This window comes from Ailuropoda melanoleuca, chromosome 1 (assembly GCF_002007445.2).
Source record: "Ailuropoda melanoleuca isolate Jingjing chromosome 1, ASM200744v2, whole genome shotgun sequence".
NCBI classification, from domain to species: domain Eukaryota; kingdom Metazoa; phylum Chordata; class Mammalia; order Carnivora; family Ursidae; genus Ailuropoda; species Ailuropoda melanoleuca.
The window spans coordinates 78,930,445-78,952,570 of NC_048218.1; the positions used below are offsets into that span (position 1 = coordinate 78,930,445).

At 40.6% G+C, this 22,126-nt stretch overlaps 1 protein-coding gene across 1 annotated transcript in view; it reads left to right on the plus strand.

Annotated features, from left to right (window-relative positions):
• The first annotated feature begins 5,232 nt into the window (after positions 1-5,232).
• C1H3orf70 (chromosome 1 C3orf70 homolog) overlaps positions 5,233-22,126 on the plus strand; it is a 77,407-nt gene continuing 60,513 nt past the window's right edge. The window contains exon 1 of the mRNA XM_002915671.4: positions 5,233-6,069. Coding sequence (XP_002915717.1) covers positions 5,874-6,069 — 196 coding nt within the window. The 5' untranslated portion in view covers positions 5,233-5,873. The remainder of the gene's footprint in view (positions 6,070-22,126) is intronic.

Below are 22,126 nucleotides of genomic sequence, written 5' to 3' on the forward strand. Positions count from 1 at the left end.
AAAAGCTTTTAAGGCCAAGTATGATATCAGATTTTAGAGCGTTCTCTTCTCAGCATTGTGAAGGAAGGATTGGAGCATAGATCGTCTGTAGACAGGGACAGCATTTGGGGTGCTCCGAAGTGGGAAACGAGTACTCCTCGAGGATCTGCAATGTGCCAGATACAGTGCTAGGCTCTGCACATATATTATCATGTTTAGTGTTCACCGCAAGTGTGTGGGGTAGGAAGTCTAATTCTCATTTAAGAACCGAGGCCAAGTAATTTGCCCAAGATCACCCCGCTAGGTGGTAGTGGAGCTAAGCTTTGATTCCATTTTGTCTGATTCTAAAGCCGCCCTTCTTTCCTTTATTTTAAAGAGGATGATGAGGATCTGAATTATACCAGTGACAATGCTAAAGAGGTGTCGGGTCCTCCCTCCCCACAGAAGACTCCTCGTTTAGTTGCACCTCATTTGGAAGCTTCTCCAACTACTTCATCATTCTAATTGCTTTAATATGACAAACTGACCAATTACTAGCAGGTTATTTATAACCATGATACAATTAGTTGCTTGGTTCAATCAAGCAATCCAAAAGTAACTGATTTGTAATGGCTGGATTTATTAAAGTGTTCAGAATGGTCGGTGAACACAGATATAACTTACGTTAGCGGTCAACAAACACGGGCAACGGAATAGGAAGGCAATGTCTGATTATTTACAAATAACATCTGAACGGAAAGGATTTTTTAACCCTGGCTCCATCTACACCCGAATGGACAAGTCAGAGCTTTGGCTGAAAAAAGATGTTGTGGGAAGCCTTCTGTTTTGTTTTGCTGATAAAGAAACTGAAGCCCGGGGCGCCTGGGTGGCACAGCGGTTAAGCGTCTGCCTTCGGCTCAGGGCGTGATCCCGGCGTTATGGGATGGAGCCCCACATCAGGCTCCTCTGCTATGAGCCTGCTTCTTCCTCTCCCACTCCCCCTGCTTGTGTTCCCTCTCTCGCTGGCTGTCTCTATCTCTGTCGAATAAATAAATAAAATCTTAAAAAAAAAAAAAAAAGAAAGAAACTGAAGCCCAGAAAGCATAAGGGATCCGCCAAGGTCTCCCAGCCAGAAAACAACAGAGCTTAGACTTGAACCATCTGCATTTTTCTGATGCCAGGTCCTAGAGAACTTTCCCCACTATGCCTGCTGCACTGTGACATGAGCAAGTCACTTACCCTCTTGAATCCTCAATTGCTTTGCCTACAACAAGAGAGGATCAGTGGGTGTATCAGTTAGCTCTTATGCAGTAAGAGACTGTCCTGAACACCGGGTTTTACAACAACTGCTTTATGTGGCTCCTGATTCTGCAGTGTCCTCGTGGCTGTTCAGGTCAAGACTAGCTCAACAGATTTCTACTGGACTTTCTCATGCTTCTACGATCAGAGAGTGGGCCTGGGATGATGGACTAGAGCCTCACTGATCGTTCTTGTGGTCGTAGACCATTGGCTGGGGATGGACTGCTCGTCAAGTGGGACACCTTCATTTTCCTCCATAGGGCATTTCATCCTCCATTGATCTTGTACACCCGGTGCTCTCAGGGTTCCAAGCACAGAAAGAGAGGAACTCCACTGACCGTGCTCTTTGGAAATCCTTGTGAGTCCGAGTTTGCTATTCTCTCGTTGGCTAAAGCAAATCACATGATGTGGATCCCAATAATTCCTGCCTCCTGATATTCATGTTTTTGTGTAATCTCCTACCCCTGTATGAGGGATGGACCTCAGGACTTGCTGCTCATGAATAGAATTTCCTAAAAGTGATGGGATATCACTTCTAAGATTACCTTATAAAAGACTGTGATACTCTCCTTGACTCTATGTGCTTTCTCCAGTAAAGCAAGCTGCCACGTGTGAACTGCCCTATTGAGAGGTCCATGTGACAAGGAACTGAGAGAGCCCTCTAGCCAGTAACCAGTAGGAACTGAGACCCTCAGCCCAACAGTTTCTTGAGGAACTGAATCCTGCCAACAAACAGTGAGTGAGTGAACTCGGAAGCAGACCCAACCCCATTTGAACCTCTAGATGACAATGCAGCCATGCCCCACACCTTCACTGCAGTCTTGTGAGAAACTTTGAAGCAGAAGACCTACCTAGGTTATACCTGGGTTCCTAACCCACAGAAACTGAGTTGTTTTAACTTAGTAGTGACTTGTTATATAGCAATAGATAACGAATACCCATAGCTACGTTCAGAGTCAGTGGGGGAATATCCAAGGGTGTGGTTGTAGAAAGAGTAATTATACAAATTATTCACACATATTTGCAAACAATTTACTATAGATGGACTTTTTCCAGCCTTTGGGAGTCTGAGACAGAATAATTTTCACTACTTCAACAATTATTTGTTCTCTGTGCTTAGAAGGGAACAAGATGGTGAATGAGACATAGGCCATGTTCCTACCCTCAAGGAGCTTACAGTTTGTGGCAGGGGAGGGGAAGAATGGGGAATTTCTTCTTTATTTGTTTAAAGTTATATGAAGGGAGAAGGTATATAAGAGTCTAGGTTGGTCAGAGAAAGCTTCTTTGAGGAAGTGGCATATAAACTGAAGAGGCAGGCAGGACAGAAAGAGAAGGAAGGAGGAAAATTCCAGACAGAAGGGTAGTATTCTTAAGGTTGATTTTTTTCACTAAATTTTTTTATACATAAAAATATTTCTCTAATTGATTTAAAAAAAAAGTGGCACAAAACTGGTTTATCCCTTTAAAAGAAAAACAGGAATAAAATGGTGAATTTTGAAAATCCTATGAAGGCAATCCACAAATAATAACTGATAATGATGTTGTGGGTTATGGTTTTAGAAATAAGTGCAAAAATATTTATGGATGAAATTATTTGATGTCTGGGATTTGCTTCAAAATAATCCAGTGGCAAGGTGGGGGTGTGAGTGGGTGGAGCTATAAATGAAACAAGAATGAGTTAGTCATCATTGAAACCAGGCAATGGGTTCAAGAAGGTTCGTTAAACTAGCATCTCTACTTTTGTATATATTTTCCACAATAATACTTAACTTGTGTCCTGACAACACATCTTGAAGGCTGTATGTATATATGTTTGAGAGGTCACAGGACATTTATTTCCTCTAGCTCCACTGCAAACAGTAGAGGTTAATAGCATCTTTAGGGCAAGGGGATGAAATGAGTTTTGTGTTACAGAAAATGTAAAGGCTTCTCAGCTTCAAATCATGTGGCTAACATAAAATAGGGTATTTGGGTAATTTACCTTGCCTCCTGGTTAAAGCGCTATATTGCATTATTTCTCATGCTCATTTTTCACTAGCTGAGATGATATGGTTTCATATATAGTAGAATCTTCTAACTTGTTTCACCCCAGAGTAGAAGGCAGGGGAAGGATGCTGTTTAAATATTAGCAAAATGCTGTAAAGATTCTTTACAAGACCTTATATAATATGGGTCGTATTAGAGAGCTTATGGGTTGAGGAAGGAGGGAAATAGGGTAGAAGAGATGGGAATCCATCCCCCTTTGTTCAAAAAATTCTGCGTGGGCTTGCTATAGCAATAATGGATTAAGGATTTATTTGATTAAGTTTTCCTTTTACATGTTATTCTGAGGTGGGTCAGACTGTGAAATTAATAGCCAGGATAGATAGATTTTATGAGTCAGGGATATATTTTACTAGGATTTTTTTTTCAGGAGAGGGGCGCCTGGGGTGAAGGTGAAGAGATGATGCTTCGTATTTATAGCTGGGTTTTCAATGTTAGGTTTTGGGGGAACCATATTTTGTGATTTTTGATTGAGACCTTTCTTGAAAATTCCATTCCTATCCAATTGAGTCTCTCCCTAACCCCTAATAAATGAAGACTTCACTAGAGTCAGATATATGCAAATTACATTTCCCTTCTCAAGCCAAGGTTAAATAAAAGGGAAAATTATGAAAGATTGCTTATGGCAGCAAGGATTTTCAGTGCTTGAAGATGAATTTCGTTATTTCAAAACCATGACGAGTCTCCTTGTCAGTGCAAAGCAGGAAAGGAATAAAGTAACAGAGAAAGTGGACCTGGGCATAAACATGTTCCCACATAGCATTTGTACTGAAAGGCTTTGTCGTTGTTCCCTGAACCTTGGCAATTACAGGCATTTTCCTTTGCTCGGAAAAACGGTTGGCAAATAACAAGAGTAGGTCCCCTCCTTTTCTGTGTTCAAGGCTAGGTCTGGCCTTGTTGCAGGGAAACACTAATTCCCAACCACGCTCCCTGGGAGCAAATGGTTTGTTTTCTCTTCACTGAATCCAGCCCGGGGTGGGTTCTCAGCAGCTGAGCCTGGCATGGAAAATCTATTTGGAGCAACTTGTCCCCAGGAGGGAAGAAGGCAAGCTGATTGTGTGAAGGAGCCGCAGTCACCATCCGGGCCAGTTACACCCACTGGCCAGGGCAGGCATTCACACACAAAGGCACACACAAGAGTCCATGGCAGACAGGAGTCCTGTTTGTGTGTCCACACCCACATGTACCACACACACTCAACTCTACCCATATATGCACTGTGCACACACACTCGACATACTGGTCACAGGTACCACAATGGCACACATACCATACACCTATACACAGTACATATGTAACCACATCCACCCGCACACTGTGTACACGCATACACAACTGCACATACTACACAGACCACATACTCCACTACACAAACATACACACCGCCCACACTCCACATGGGTCATGCACATCCATACTACGTTCTCCTGTATACGCACACCTCATCACACACCATGTAACGGGTCACACGCACCATGCACACTCCACACATTCCACATGTACCATGTATACACTTCACACATCCAACTACACACACACACCCACCACATATACTCAACCTAACAATGACACACGCACGTACCACATACACACCAAACCACACATCCATGCAGCACATTCCACACACCAGTCCTGTGCACCACACCTTTCTCTCTGACACACACACACACCCACCCAGGTTACTTTCCCACTCAGCAACGTGGGGCTGCAGCCCCCGCGGAGACTGGGGCTGGGGGGGGGAGGGCGCCCTCAGGGCCAGCGGGCCACGGTTCCCGCGGGCGCGGCGGCCCAGGGCGGGAGGCTTGGGCGCCTGACGCGCGGCGGAGTGGCCGCGCCCGGAGCAGGAGGCATGGCCTGGGGGAGTGCGCGCCGGCGTGGACGCGCGCGCCTCCGAGGGGCCGCGTTCCTACTCTGGGAGGCGTGTACGAGGGAACTGTGAGCCTCGTGCGCGGACAGGCTGTGTCTGAGAAAACCTCGCTGGCAGATGCGCAGGGAGCAGCCCACCGAGCGGTTCGAGTGGGCGTGTCCTCGGTGCGCACAGCTCTCGGTGGAGTTCTCGAGACGACCCAGCTCGGCGGGAAGTGTGCGTGTGAGCCGCTGTGGCTGTAATACCAAGCCGCCGGCGCACTTGTATGTTCATAACGGCTGTCTGTCGGTCGGGGTCGGTCTCGGTCTCGGAGGAATGAGTGAATGTGTGTCAGGGACTCGCTGTGACGGGCAGGGACGCCGACAGCGTGTGTGAAGAGGCCAGCCTCGCTGACCGACGCTTGGTGCCTGCCGGGGCCGGTCGGCGCGCGCGCCCCTGTGCGCGTGCGTGTGGGGACGCGGCGCGCGCCGCGGCGGAGGGAGGCAGGCGGCGGCAGGCCCAGCCCCCAGTCGCAGCGCCCGGGGCGGCTCCTCTGTGAGCCTAGGACCACCGCGCTCCCGCCGCCACCGCTAGCACCGCCGCCGCCCCGCGCGCTGGCGTGACTCCCGGCCCGCGCCCTCCCACGTCTGCAGTCGGCTCGGCTTCCCGCCCGCCCAGACGCTGCTTCTCCCGGGCTCCCGGCCTCGACTCCGCGGAGGGAGCGGAAATGAGTGCGGCGTCGGCGTCGGCGCCCGAGCGGGGTTGGAAGAGCGAGAAAGTGGACGAGGCTCAGGCCCTGGCGCGGAGTTGCGCTGCCCGCAGACCCGACTTCCAGCCGTGCGACGGGCTTTCCATCTGTGCCACACACAGCCACGGCAAGTGCTTCAAGCTGCACTGGTGCTGTCACCTAGGATGGTGTCACTGTAAGTCGAGCCGCGTCTCCCCGCCTTCTGCCACCGTCCCGGGGCGCTCGTGAGGCTGTCCCGGGTCGCGGCTGGGACTCTGCGTCCCCGGGGTCTTCGGGCTCGGCTGGGGCTGCTCTGTTGCTGGCCGGGGCCACCCTGGGCTCCGGGCGGGCGGCCGCTGCCCTGGCACCGGACACCTCGGTTGGCGCTGTCTTGGCAACGAGATGAAATCCCATGGGGAGCCTAGCTTTAGCCACTTCTACAAAAGGGGATCTCCCCGTCCCAGAAAGACTGGAATCTTTTTTTTTTTTTTTTTCTTTTTTATCTGAAATGACCAGTGTGTTGAGAAACGGTAGAACGCCGTCAGAGTTGACAACCAGAGGGGAAGCCTTTTTTTCAGGGCTGGTTGGCTAAACATGCTCACCTTTCTTTCCCACTTTTGTCTTTTCCAGGCTGTTCTTTAAAAGAACCCTTGGAAATCGAATTGTGGCCCATTTATTGTATCCAAATTGAGAAAGCTCTGAAGTGTAAGAGACGGCTTCCAAGAAGTTAATATTAACAGTTTGGAAGGGTGAACTCCTTCAATACCCAGTTGTGGCATATAGAGCCAATATATAAGACTGTTTTAAAATTACAAAATAAAATGCATGAAAGTAAGCTTAATGATATTAAACCAATTTATAAAAGCCAGAACTAAACGGGCTGGGCCCTTTCTCTGTTTATCCCGCCTGTGTGTGTGTGTGTTTAATGGATTAAACTTAAGTAGCCATTTAATCAGAATTCCACAATTTGATTAGTTCATGATATTAGGCCTGCTATATCCAAGAAATAATTTTTTAAAGAAATAGGTTATAAACTTAGTTTCCACATACCCTTATAATGGAGGTTTTGGAGTGTTTATTCAAGACACAATTTCTCAAAGTGATCTTAAGTTAAAATTGCTTTTTCCTTGTTGGTTAGAAAAAAATGGCTCCCAACAAGAGCTGCAGTACATGACAAGTCCTTGTTTACGTTAATTGAACATAGTGAGGTATTTTAAATTGAATTTATGACTTAAAGGGTAGAGAATTCCTACATTATCTTTACATTGAACAGTATTGATTTTTTTTGTGTTCTCTGTGCTGGTGGTTCAGTTTCTTCCTGTATTTCATTATTCCTATTGCTCTCAGATCCCTTCCCCATTGTAAAGCCTCATTTCAGAGAGGGACAAGGCACAGAGTTGCAAGTAGCAACTGTAGGAAACCTGTGATGCTGAAGTGCACAAGCACTAGGAATCTGGTAAGAGTCCATTTCCTAGGGAAGTAGAGAGTCTTAGTATAGAATACAAGAACATTAAAGATGGTCAGTTCAGTGCCTGTCTTATTTCATCAGTCTCTCCACTAAGTACAACATTCCTGATGGGAGCCTTGCAGTGTTCTCAGGCAGCTTCTTAAGACATCTTTGATTCTCAAACTACCCTCATATGGAGCTGAACTCAGTTACTTTCTAACTTCTTTCCACTGGTCTTATTTCTACCTTATGAAATCATATAGAACAGTCTAATCCTTTTTCAGATCATGGCTTTTTCAGCTCTTCAGATATGCAATGAATGAATATTCCACGGACATAGACTGTCTTCTCTCTGTATTCTCAGACATTGTCCCAGTGTCTGGCCTGAAATAGATTTGAAATTCATGTTCATTGAGTGACTGAATGAAAGTAGCCATCATTTTCCTCTCAAGGCATTGTTTTGTCCTATTTATAAATCTCTATTCCCTCCTGCCTCTCCTTTTGTGGAATGGTATCCAGGGTCCCGAGCATCCTGGTTGTTCTGTTCTGAACATGTGCCAATATGGTTATGCTCCTTTGAAGACTGTGACCCTTAGAAGGATACACAACATCCCAGTTGTGGTCGAATCAGTCCAGAATTGAGCAGGACTGCCGCCTCCCATGTTTGAGATACTGCTGCTGCTGCAGCTAGCATCACGTTAGCTTTTCTGATACCCTCATCGCATTGAGCTTGCTGCTGTCAGATTGAACTAAGATTGTTGTCAATTAAAGCCAGTAAGCCCCTTTTTTGTTTGTTTTACATATGTGGCAATTAAATCATAGGACTTGCCCACATATATATATATATATTTTTTTTTTTTTTTTTGGACACTGATTGATACCTTAGATGTTTTTCCTTAAGTAATTTCTTCTTAATTAGGATTAGCCCATTTATCTGGTTTATCATTGTTTTTTCAGATCCCAGCTCTTTCTTAATACATATTTGTGCCCCCTAGTTTCATGTCAGCCATATATTGGATGAAGGCAATAGTGTAGTAGCCTTTTGCATCTTCATTCAAATTATTGATAAAATCGTTGAATGGGAGAGGGCCACACATAGGAGTCCTGAACCTTGCAGGTAGAACTGACCTTCAAGTTGATGGCACTTCATTATGAAACACTCACTGTTATGGTCATTCAAATAATTAGCTATCACTTAATTGCACTGTTACCCATCTTTTATTTATCTTATCCATATGGCGTAAGGAGAGCCTGGTCATATACCTTGTTGAAATCTGATACTATTTTTATTGCTTCTTTTTGATATATGATCTGTCTATAAAGACATTCTTTAAAAAAAAAAAAAAGGAAGGAAATTAGATTAGTCTGGTTACTTAAGTTGGTTCCACAAATGCTTACCATTTTTTGTTTCTAAGTGATTAGAAGCTATTTTTTAAATAATCTGAATTTAGAAAAGGATTGATGTCGAGTATATTCTATTGTGAATTCTGTTCTTTTCTCTTTTATTCTTTCTTTAAAAAAAAAAAAATCAGATCTACATTTATTTGCTTGTTTCCAGTCTTTGGCAGCCCTCCAGGTCTCCATGCTTCCTCCCCTAGCAGTGATTCAGTGACCACGTTCACGAGGAGCTTCATTTCATTTAGAGCAGCACAGTGCTCTATTACAGTCTTCTCACCTATACTGGGAATCAATTCTTCCTACCCTTCCTTAGTCCAAGTATCGTTTTTCTTGAAAACAAAACAAAACAAAAAGCAGAGTTCACACAATTGAAAGTTCTGCTTTCTTTTTGGCACTCATGAACATTACAACATCAGTCCTAAGCAAAATTCTTTTAATTCTGTTGAACATGTAGTTGAGCACCTTCTCTTTGTGAGACATCATTATGGAAACTAGGGACACAAATATGAATACAGCTGGATCATGTCCTTTTAAGCAGAGTATAAGGACATGATTCATGCTCTATTTATTTTTGTATTCCTTTAAAATCACAAATGATATGTGTGAGAAAACTATCAACTTGTTTACCAAATGAGAAAATGCTGAAATGAGAAGACCTCTTTGATACTTGAGAGAGGGATTTCAGAACAAATGAAGAAAGTTCAGCTATATATGATTTGTATTAAAGTTGTGAAATTCATAACCGTATGAAATAGAAAAGGTTGATAATATATACATGTTTATAAAAGCTATATAAAACATGTATACATAGATGTGGTACTTGATGTGTTATTAAAGGAAATAGTGTATTTGAATAATGGCAGATTTTGAGGACTTTGTCTAGGAGGAGAACTATGAAATGTTCTGTAGCTGTCGCTGTCAAAGAGCAATGATTGGGTTAAATAAACTATGGCTCTGAATGTGTAACTGTTTTTTCTCCCCCATAAGGAGTGATATTGGATGGAATTAATGAGTGAAGGATTCCAAGAGGAGTTTTGAGAGGAAAAAAGACATGGCTGGCTAGGGAAGAGGGATGGGAAAGAATAAATCATATACAGATATTATAAAGTAGATTTTGTGGCTAGAGTAGGTAGAATATTTAGAAGGCATAATACATTGGATTGTTGAGATGTAAGGGAGGGATGAATAGGAAAGGTGAGAAGTCTGAAGTTTCAGTTGGTGAAGACATTAACATTATAGCAATAATATGGGCTGTAGAGGAATGAAACTAGCAAGGGAGATTATTTTTTTTTTTAAAAGATTTTATTTATTTATTTTACAGAGAGAGAGAGAGAGACAGCCAGTGAGAGAGGGAACACAAGCAGGGGGAGTGGGAGAGGAAGAAGCAGGCTCATAGCGGAGGAGCCTGATGTGGGGCTCGATCCCATGACGCTGGGATCACGCCCTGAGCCGAAGGCAGATGCCCAACCGCTGTGCCACCCAGGCGCCCCCGGGAGATTATTTTGATACTAGTAAAAAACAGATAGAAATTCATAGAGTAATATCCATAAGTGGAAATTGGAATAGATTAGATTTGTAGAGGGAGGAAGAGGAAAGTTATAAAGGATAACTTCTAGACTTCTGCTTCATGCACCTTGGATGGATGGTGGTGCCATTCATTCACTAACAAGATGCTAGAGATGAGCTAGGGTTTGACTGAACATGGGTTGTGAATCCAGTTTTAATTAATGAATCCAGGGAGAATGTGAATTCAGTTTTGGATCTGTTGAGTTTAAGCTGCCTTGCCGTTACATGGTAATGTCAGTAGGCAGTTGGGTATAGGGATCTAGAACTTAGAGGAGAGATCAGCACTACAGATAATTTGGAAGTCATTTACTTATTTTTAGATTGTAGTTGTGGCCATGACGAAGCAAGACCACCACCAAGGGAGAGACTGTAGTATGAGAAATGAAAATCCTCAGGCTTTCCCTTCAGAACACTAATATTTAGAGTGTTGGGTATAGGCGGATAAACTTGCAATAGAGTCTAAGAAGAAATGGGAGAGAAGAAAAATGTGGAAGGTTTTTGTTGTTGTTGTTGTTTTGCAGATTTTATTACAGAAACCAAGGGAAATGAGTGTCCTAAGAAAGAGTATGAAGATTAGGGGCACCTGGCTGGTTCAGTTGGTGGAGCGTGTGGCTCTTAATCTCAGGGTTGTGAGTTCGAGGCTTATATTGGGTGTAGAGATTGTTTAAAAATAAAATCTTTAAGAAAGGAAAATATTAAGATTAAATCAGTTTTTAGCAGGTTATTTCTTAGATATTGGCAAAATATGCAAATAGTGATTTTCTTTATTACTGAAGAAGAGGGTAAAAGGTTTAGTCCTACAACAGTAACTTCAGGAATATATTTAATTGCAGTATTTAGTCAAAGCTATTTGAATTCTTCAAAGTAGAAAGAGAAGAATAGAATGACAGGAGCTGGGGCGCCTGGGTGTCTGCCTTTGGCTCAGATCATGACCTCAGGGTCCTGGGATTGAGCCCCGCATCGGGCTCCCTGCTCAGTGCTCAGTGCAGAGCATGTTCCTCCTTCCTCTGCTGCTCCCCCTGCTTGTGCTCTCTTGCTCTGTCTCCGTCAGATAAATAAAATCTTTAAAAAAAAAAAAAAAAAAAAGGAGCTGAGAATTGGGACACAGAAATTATAGTTAATATTTTTTGAGTGCTTACTTTATGCCACAGTAAGCTTATTATGCAAAGCACTAAATAGACAAGTTATGTCATTATGTCCATTCTACAGTTGAGGAAAAAGGCTTAGGCGGAAGTTAAGTAACTTTCCCATGGGCACATAGCTAGTAAAAGTAGAGACTGAATTTTGATCCAGGTCTGTCTGATTCCTAGGACCTAGACTCTACATGGGCTCTACAGAGCTATTTAAAATTAATATGCACATCAACCGTTTTTTTGGCTCCATTAAAGCCAGTGATGGGGAAAGTTGTTAAGAAATGGGTGGAAAACTGTTAACAGTTGCAAAAGTGAAATACAGAAGAATGAGAATGATAAAGAGGTCATGGGATGTGATGGGGAATGAAATCTAAGTTAAGAATTAAGGAAGAAAAAATGATTAGAAGGTGACAGGGGTGGGTGGGGAGTGCACGTGGTATGATGTTGGTGCCATCAGCAGAACTCAGAGTTGGTTTAATAAAATCACATAATAGATGAGTTCAGTTTTCTGCAGAAGGCATCTTAAAAGATGTCTGTCTTTTTCAGATTGAAAGCTGGAAGAGTGGGACTTGATGTAGTCTAATAGATGATATTAACATATCTAAAGAAAGACTGTTACACCTGAAGGTGGATGGGCAGCGTGGAAATATAGAAAAATGGAAATTGGAGAGGCAGAATTTGCAAGTGTTTTTTCAGGACTGTTCAGAGAAGGTGATAACACTGTCCAGAGCTTAAATATCTGGTCTGTACGATTGGACTATCATACAAATATTTGGCTATAATTTGGTTTTCTGTTTATAGATTTCCTATAGGGAGAGAAGGAGCTGATTAGAGAATTTAACTGTCAGGACCTTTGGGCAAATACACTTCTCTCCATTAGTTAGTATATGAGCATGGTGGTTTTTGTGTTATCCTATTCTGTCTTCCTGCTTCTGTACAACTAAAGGGGACCTCACAAAGTCAAGTTCTGACTTCCTCAGGGTAATGCCAGCTGTTTTTCCTAATTATATCAGTAACAGTTGCTACAGAAAATATATTTAAGAAGTTTGACAGTGAAGACTAGCAAAAAAAAAAAAAAAAAAAAACCCAACAAAAAAACCCCAATACCAAAAACAAACCACAAAGTGGTCATCTGACTAGATAAAGGAGTCAACGGGAGCTTTTTTCCTAGGAATGAGGGTTCTTACTAGTCTAGTGGTTGAAGGAAGAGGATATAGATGTTAAGAGGACAAGTGTGACATTAAATTCTGAGTGAGATTCCTCAAAGCTTTCTAGAGATAGAGAAAAGTGGTAGGTTTCTTCCATCCACATGGTGCTTCAATCATGGACACACATCGACTTCAGCAATAACAACTGTGCTTATATGTAGGCATATCTTTTTTTGCATGTGATCTTTATATATGTAGGCATCACCTTTCTGCATGTGTCGCTCATTTAAACCTCACAACAACCCTGTGGGGTAGGTATTGTTATTCTCATTTTTTAGATTAGGAAACTTGCCGATAGTCACATATAGTCACTTCGCTGCTTATGGTAAATGTACATCAGAATTTCACAAACCAGCTGGCAACCAGGGCTCTGGGTCACTTGGTTCCACTCAAGGTACAGTGAGGATGATTTTCAGCTGCTTTACGTTCTTTCTGGAACAAGCAAGAATTAAGCAGATGAGGTAAAATGGGGGTGGTTTCTGATTTTATTTTTTTATTTCTATTTTACTTTTTAAAAGATTTTATTTGAGAGAGAGCAAGAGAGAGCACACGAGTTGGGTGAGGGGCAGAGGAAGAAGCAGACTCCCCACTGAGCAGGGAGCCCAATGCAGGGCTCCATCCTGGGACTCTGGGATCATGACCTGAGCTGGAGACAGATGCTTAACTGTCTGAGCCACACAGGCACCCCTGGTCTCTGATTTTAAAAAGAAGGGCAATTGTATGCAATATGAGTGTTTTCAGAGTTGTTGCAAACACTGTAAAACTGTGCTTTTAAAAACTAACATGGGGGTGCCTGGGTGGCTCAGTTGGTTAAGCATCTGCCTTCAGCTTAGGTCATGATCCCAGGGTCCTGGGATCGAGCCCGGCTTTGGGCTCCCTGCTCAGCAGAGAGCCCGCTTCTGCTTCTCCCTCTGCTTGTGCTCTTTCTCTCTCTCTCAAATAATTAAAAATCTTAAAAATAAATAAATAAAAATTAACAATGTGTTTGTATAAGAGTAAGCTTCAGTCATCACCTATCCTCATCTGATCCCTACCTGGGGCAAGCCCCCCCACTCCTTTTTGTTGTTTGTATGCAGGTTTGCCTGCATACCATTAATTTTCTCTGGCTTCCACTCCTGTTGAACTTAGGGACTTGAACTAGGTAACTTTTGAGGATGTTTCTATGATAATTTCCTACATTCCAAAACCTTCATTTTATTTAAGTTTGTTTTCCCATATTGTAGAATTTCATTAATTACAAGAAAGAACATTTTTAGAGAAATTAAGTGTTGCTAATTCCAAATAATAATAGGAACACGTGTTTAACAATCAAAAGTTGTCTAGTAGAAGATTTGCTTTTTCGAAAACTAAGGAATGGTTTATACATAGAACAAGGAAGGCAGAATGTGATCCTAGAAGGGACAAGGGCTATGGAGTCAGACACTGTTTTGAATTATGGTTCCTCCAATTATTGGCAGTGTAACTTTGGACAGGTTATTCAGCCTTAATGTTCCCTCTGAAAAACAGGAATAAAAGTCCTGTTTCACAGGGTTGTTGTGAGGATTAAATGACAAAGGCGAAGTACTTACTGCAGGCATTCAGTAAAGGGGGGCATTAGGCCATCCTCAAAAAAAACCAAACGAACAAAAATTGGAGATATGAGATAGTATAATCATCCTGAGGGCAGGCTCTGGTGTTGGACTAAGTGTTTGGATCCCAGCTCTGCCCACTTAACTAGTTCTGTGGTTTGGGAGCAGTTAACCTCTTTCAGTTTCCTCATTTTTAATATGGAGATAATAATAGTACTAGTCTCATAGTATAATGATAATCAGTCCCCAACTCTAGCAACTTCCCCCTTCCACAAATGCCCCCCATTTAATTTGAAATTCACTTTGTGACCATACTCATTTGTTCAATTAAACAGTCAAAACCAACAAAGATATTCAAACCACAGTTTGAATATTACATTTAGAAATAACTGAGTTTTTTGTTACCCTCATTGTTGGAAGGCCTATTTTGTAATAGTTACTTTGTGATGATTATCTACTTTTTGTCATGAAATCTTACAGTGTGCTCCAACCTCCCAGCCACTTCTGTATTCCATTTTCCACCATTGTAAAGCAATGGATAGTTCTGGTCAGTCAGATATGCCAATTAATAGAGAGCTTTCATATACAGCAAATATGGCTCAACAGGTTTCAAAGGATCAGAATATTATAAAAGTTACCTTCTATTAAAATGAAATGGAATATATTTAACTTGAATGATTTAGAAGCCTTGTCAGGATCCTGTGGTGATACTTGGCCATCATTTGGAATGCTGATTTTAAATGGAAAAAATGGCAGAAGTACTGCTTGATAAAGTAGTCCTGGCTGCTAGAATGCTGGACAAGGTCAACTTAATTGTAGTCTTTGCAAATTAAGTTCACAGAATTTTTGTTTTGCGTTTCTCTTGTTGTTGTTATTGGTTTGGTCTTCATTTTCTGGTATTTAACAATATTCTGTAAGTACACTGCCCAAAACGTGCAATATCTGGAATGCCAACAGTGTATAATAAATCCCTCCAGCTATGTCTGCACAATGCCCTAGAACAGTCTCTTCAGGACAAATCCTTTAACTTGCCTAGTGCTTATCTGTCCATTTAAAGCTAGACATTTTGGTGTAATACAGATGTGTATTTCTTCCTCTGTATCTCACTTATAATGGACTTTAGTGAAATAAAAACACTAAGAGTATAATAATTTGGTGTTTCATGGAAAATTCTGTTAGACTCATTTGCTTTATCTTTTTCTGTCTACATACATACATGCATGCATACATAACGTTTTCCTATTTAAAAGTAAGTTGCAGGGGCACCTCGGTGGCTTAGTCATTAAACATCTGCCTTCGGCTCAGGGCGTGATCCCGGCGTTCTGGGATTGAGCCCCACATCAGGCTCCTCTGCTGGAAGCCTGCTTCTTCCTCTCCCACTCCCCCTGCTTGTGTTCCCTCTCTCGCTGGCTGTCTCTATCTCTGTCAAATAAATAAAAACTCTTTAAAAAAAAAAAATAAAAGTAAGTTGCAAATATCATGACATTTCACCTAAATATTTCAGCATGCCTCTCTTAAGAATGAGGACATTTTCCTATATAATTACAATACTAATCACATCTAAGATAATTAACACCAACTCAGCAATGCCATCTGATATACAGTTTCCTTAATTGTCAAAAAATGACTTTTAGGAGCACCTGGGTGGCTCAGTCAGTTACATTTCTGCCTTCAGCTCAGGTCATGATCCTAGGGTCCTGGGATCAAGTCTCTCATCAGACTCCTTGCTCAGCAGGGAGCCTGTTTCTCCCTCTCCCTCTGCTCCTCCCCCTGATTGTGCTCTCTCTCTGGTTCTCTCTCTCTAATATAAATAAATAAAATCTTTAAAAAATGACTTTTGTAGTTGACTTAAAAAAAATTCAGTGTCCAGCTGAGATTCATACATCACATTTCATTATTGTATCACTTTAGTCTCCTTTAATCATTCTAGAATAATCACACTTTGGGGGGATGACATTGAAATTTTTTAAAAGTCCAAGTTAACTGTAGAATGTCCCATATTTTAAATTTGCTTAATTGTTTAATCATGATTAGATTTAGGTTAACATTTTTCTAGAGTATTACATAGGTGGTATTGTAGCCTTCTTATAGTATCACATGAGACATAAAATGTCAAGTTGTTCCACTGCTGCAATGCTAAGGCAACAACTGACAAGTCCGTTATAAAGATACCATTTCCCCTTTGTTGCTTTTCTTTTTTTTTTTAAATTTTTTATTCCTTTTGTTTTTAATACAGTATCTGTGGGATGACTACTTTGCCACTGAATGAATATCCTCTTCTCTGACAGACTTTAACCTAGTGATTTTAGTATTAGAGAGTCTTAAGTGGATCACTTATTACATTGGTGGTTGCAAAATGGTGATTTTCTAATTCTGCCATTCTTTCTACCATTTGAGGGTGTTTCATAAAGAAGAGGTTTTTCTCTTCTACCTGTATCCCTTCTTTTTTTTTTTTTAAGTATTACTATAGATAACTTGGTTCTTTTTTATTCATTATGTTATAATTAAGTAGCATAACTTTTTTTGATGCTCAAAGTGTCTTAAATTTGGCCAGTGAGAGCCCCTTTAAGCTGGCTTCTCTGTCCTTTTGACATGCCCCTATCATTTTTTGAGTTCTTTCTTATTTTCTGGAACAAATTGTTCCAGGCTTACCTAGTAATTTCTCTGCCTCAGACCAGAAATCTATTGTTTTTCTAAGGATTCCATGTTCCTTTTAGTGATGAATGGCATGGAAACTATTATCTGGGCTTTTGGTGTGCTTATTTCTACTGGGATGGTACTATATTTAAGCCCTTTCAGTGGACAGATTTAGGGTGTGTGTGTGTGTGTGTGTTTTCATCCTTCACTTTTCCCCATTCCATATTTGTACCTCGCTTCTCTGTGGGTACAAACCCTGGTTTCCAATACAACATGATATTTACTTGTTTCCTTATCCTCAGCTACCCACAAGATAGTTTAGGGATTATTACATTAGTACCAATACCAACAACAAACTGATGAATAAAGTTTAAGATTCTCCACGTTTTAGTCTTTTTTTTTTTTTTTTTTTTTAAGATTTTATTTATTCATTTGACAGAGAGACAGCCAGCGAGAGAGGGAACACAAGCAGGGGGAGTGGGAGAGAAAGAAGCAGGTTCCCAGAGGAGGAGCCCGATGTGGGACTCGATACCAGAACACCCCGGGATCACGCCCTGAGCCAAAGGCAGACGCCCAACGACTGAGCCACCCAGGCGCCCCGAGTCTTTATGCTATATCCTAGGAAGGATATATAGTCAGAGCACTGTGCAGAAATTTCTTGAATTTTTTTTTCTGTGTGGCTATCAAGTTCATTTATTTCTGATTCTAACCAATTTTGTGTTCACTTTTTTAATCTTTTTAATAAACTTTTTGGGATGCCTGGGTGGCTCAGTCGGTTAAGCATCTATCTGCCTTCGGCTCAGGTCATGATCCCAGGGTCCTGAGATCAAGTCCTGCATTGGGCTCTTTTCTCGGCAGGGAGCCTGCTTCTCCCTCTGCCTGCTGCTCCCCCTGCTTGTGTGTGCTCTCTCTCACACACAAATAAATAAAATCTTTAAAAAAAAATAAAATTAAACTTTTTAATTTGGAAATAATTTGTAGATTTAGATGCATCTGTGAGAAATAATGCAGATATCTCATGTATCCTTTATCCAGTTTTCCAGTGGTAGCATCTTGCAAAATTGTAGTACAGTATCAGTTGATACAGCCAAAGTAAATAACGTTTCCATCATGACAAGTTACCTCATGTTGCCCTTTTATAGTCACACTTACTTTTCCCTCCTGGCCTGCCCCTTCATTAATTTCTGGGAATCACTAATCTGCTCTCTGCCTTTATAATTTTATCATTTCCAGGAGGTTTTATAAATGGAGTCATACAGTATGTAACCTTTTGGGATTGGCTTTTCTACCCTCAGCATAATCTCTGGAGATTCATCCACGCTGTTGAGTGTATCAGTAGTTCGTTCCTTTGTGTTGTTGAGTAGGATCCCATGGCATACATGTACCATAGGTTAAGCATTCACACGTGGAAGGACATCTTGTGTGGCCAGTTGTTAGTTATTGCAAATAAACCTGCCATAAACATTTGTGTACAATTTTCTCTTTGAACAAAAGTCTTCATTTCTCTGGGATAAATGCCCACGGGAGCAGTTGCTGGGTTATATGGTAATTGTATGTTTAGTTTTTTAAGAAACTGCTAACCTATTTCCTATAGAGATGGTACCATTTTATATTCCCACCAACAATGTATGAGTGATCCAGTTTCTTCTCCACATTTTTGCCAGCATTTGGTGGTGTTGCTCTTTTTATTTCCATCATTCTGATAGATGTGTACTGATAACTCATTTTTTATTTTAATCTCCATTTACCTATTAACATTCATGTCCTTATTTGCCTTTTGTACATTCTCTTTGGTGAAATACATTTTATTTTTTTATTTTTATTTTTTTAGGACTTTAGTTTCTTAGAGCATTTGTAGGTTTACAACAAAATTGAGATGGAGGTACAGAGATTTCTCATATATTTTGCTGCCACACATGCACGTGTTTTCCACAGTGGCTGCACCAGTTTACATTCCACCAGCTATACACACGAGTCCTTTTCCTCCACGTCCTTGTCAACACTTACTTACTGTCTTTGTGATTCTAACCATTCTAATGGGTGTGAGGTGATATCTCAATGTGGTTTTGATTTGCATTTCCCAGATGATTAGTGATGTTGAGCATCTTTTCATGTGTCTGTTTAATGTCTGTATGTCTTCTTTGGAAAAATGTCTATTCAGGTTCTCTGAAATTTTTAATTAGATGATGATTTTTATAATTTTTATTTGGTGTTGATTTGTATACATTCTTTATGTATTTCGGATATTAACCCCTTATTGGATTTATCATTTGCAAATATTTTCTCCCATTTAGTAGGTTGCCTTGCCATTTTGTTGATGATTTCTTTCATTGTGCAGAAGCCAATAGTTTATTTTTGCTTTTGTTTTCCTTGCCATAAGAGTCCTATTTAGAAAATGTTCCTGTGGCCAGTGTTAAATTACTGCCTATGTTCTTTTCTAGGAGTTTTATAGTTTGAGGTCTCACTATTAGGTCTTTAATCCAATTTGAGTTTATTTTTGTATTTGATACAAGAAAGTGGTCCAGTTTCATTCTTTTGCATATAGCTATATGGCTTTCCCAGCACCATTTGTTGAAGAGACTGTCTTTTGTCCATTGTGTATTCTTGCCTACTTTGTCTTGGATTAATTGACCATTTGAGTCACACACATTTGAGTGCGAGTTTACTTCTGGGTTCTGTATTCTGTTCCATTGATCTATATGTGTAACAGTGCCATACTGTTTTGATAACTACAACTTTGTAGCATATCTTGAAATCTAGGATTGTGATAGTTCCAGCTTTATTCTTCTTTTTCAAGATTGCTTTGTCTCTTTGTGGTCTTCTGTGGTTCCATACAAATTTTAGTATTATTTGTTCTAGTTCTGTGAAAAATGCTGTTGAAATTTTGATAGAGATTGCTTTGAATCCGTAGATTGCTCTGGGTAGTATGGATATTTTAACAATATTCTTCTACTCCCTGAACATGGTTGTCTTTTCATTTATTTTCATCATCTTCAGTTTCATAGTTTTCAGAGTCTGGGTTCACCTCCTTAGTTAAGTTTATTTTGATATTTTACTCTTTTTGGTGCAACTGTAAATGGAGTCATTTTCTTAATTTCTCTTTCTGCTACTTCATTATTAATATATAGAAATGCAACCAATTTCTGGTTATTAATTTGTATCTTGCAACTTTACTGAATTCATTTATTACTTGCAGTAGTGTTTTGTGGAGTCTTTAGGGTTTTATGTATAGTATCATGTCATTGCACATAGTGACAGTTTAACTCCTAACTTTCTAATATGAATGCCTTTTATTTTTTCTTGTCTGATTGCCATAGCTAGGACTTCCAGTACTATGCTGAGTGAAAGTGGTGAGAGTGGACATCCTTGTCTTATTCCTGATCTTAGAGGAAAAGCTCTCAGTTTTTCATCATCGATTATGTTAGCTTTTGGTTTTTCATATATGACCTTTATGTTGAGGCATGTCCTTTAAACCCATTTTGCTGAGAGTTTTTATCATGAATTGGTGTTGAATTTTGTCAGATGCTTTTTCTGCATCTATTGAGATGATCATATGCTTTTTATTCTTTGTTTTGTTAATGTGGCATATCACATTAATTGATTTGTGAGTGTTAAACCGTCCTTGCATCCCTGGATTAAATCTCCCTTGATTTTGGTGAATGATCCTTTTAATGTATTGTTGAATGCAGTTTGCAAATATTTTGTTGAGGATTTTTGCATCTGTGTTCATCAGTGATAATGGCCTGTAGTTTCCTTTTTTGTGTGTGTAGTGTCTTTGGCCTCATAGAATTTGGAAACCTTCATGGTATTTGGAAGCCTTTCTTCCTCTTCTACTTTTTGGAATATTTTGAGGCGAATAGGTATTAATTCTTCTTTAAATTAAATTATTCTTTCAATTTCTTTACTAGTAGTTGGCCTGTTCAGATTTTCTTTTTCTTCCTGATTCAATTTTGGAAGATTGTATGTTTCTAAGAATTTAATTATTTCTTCTAAGTTGTCTAATTTGGTGGCATATGATTTTTTTGTAGTAGTCTCTTACAATTCTTTGTATTTTTGTGGTGTCTGTTACTTCTCTTGTTTTTGACTTCATTTATTTAGGTTTTTTCTCTTTTTTTCTTGATGTCTGGCTAATGGTTTATTGATTTTGTTTATCTTTTCAGAGAACCAGCTCCTGGTTTAGTTGGTCTTTTCTATTTTTTGTTTGTTTAGTTTCTATGTCATTGATGTCTGCTCTGATCACTTACATTTGAATTTTTACCTTGTAGGTAAGGAACTATTTTTTCTTGGCTGCTTTTAAGATTTTTTTTTCTTTCTCTTTAGTTTTCAGAAATTTGAATATGTTGTGTCCTGGCCTAGATTTTTTGTGGGTTTATCCTGTTTGTAGTTTGCTCAGCTACTTGAACCTATATGATACATCTCTAGCCAAATCTGGGAGGTTTTCAGTCATCATTTCTTCAAATCATTTTTCAGCTCTGCTTTTTTTCCCCCCCTCTTCTGGGGACTTCAGTAACACAAACATTAGATTTTGTTGTTGTTGTTGTTGTTGTTATGGTCTCATGGCTTTGACAGCTCTGTCCATTTTTTTTTTTTTTTAAAGATTTTATTTATTTATTTGACAGAGACAGCCAGCGAGAGAGGGAACACAGCAGGGGGAGTGGGAGAGGAAGAAGCAGGCTCATAGCAGAGGAGCCTGATGTGGGGCTCGATCCCATAACGCCGGGATCACGCCCTGAGCCGAAGGCAGATGCTTAACCGCTATGCCACCCAGGCCCCCCCATTTTTTTTTTTTTAAGCCTGTTTTCTCTTTTCTTCCAATTGGGTAATTTCTATTTTACTATCTTCCAGTCCATTGAAACTTTCCTTTTCCATTCTTCTGTTGAGCCCATCCACTGAGGTTTCTGTTTTAGTTTTTGTATTTTTCAGTTCTCCTTATTTGTTTGGTTCTAATTTTTCTATTTGCTGAGACCATTTCTTTTTTGAGAATTTGCCTTTGTTTCAAGCATGTTTATAATTGTTCACTGAAGTATTTTTTTGAAATGTCTGCTTTAAGTTTCTTTTCAGAAGATTCTAACATCTCTGCCATCTCAGTGATGACATCTATTGATTGTTGCTTTTAATTCAGTTTGAGTTCTCCCTTGTTTCTTGGTGCAACAAGTGATTTTCAGGGGCGCCTGGGTGGCTCAGTCATTAAGCATCTGCCTTCAGCTCAGGGCGTGATCCCGGGTGTTCTGGGATCGAGCCCCGCATCAGGCTCCTCTGCTGGGAGCCTGCTTCTTCCTCTCCCACTCCCCCTGCT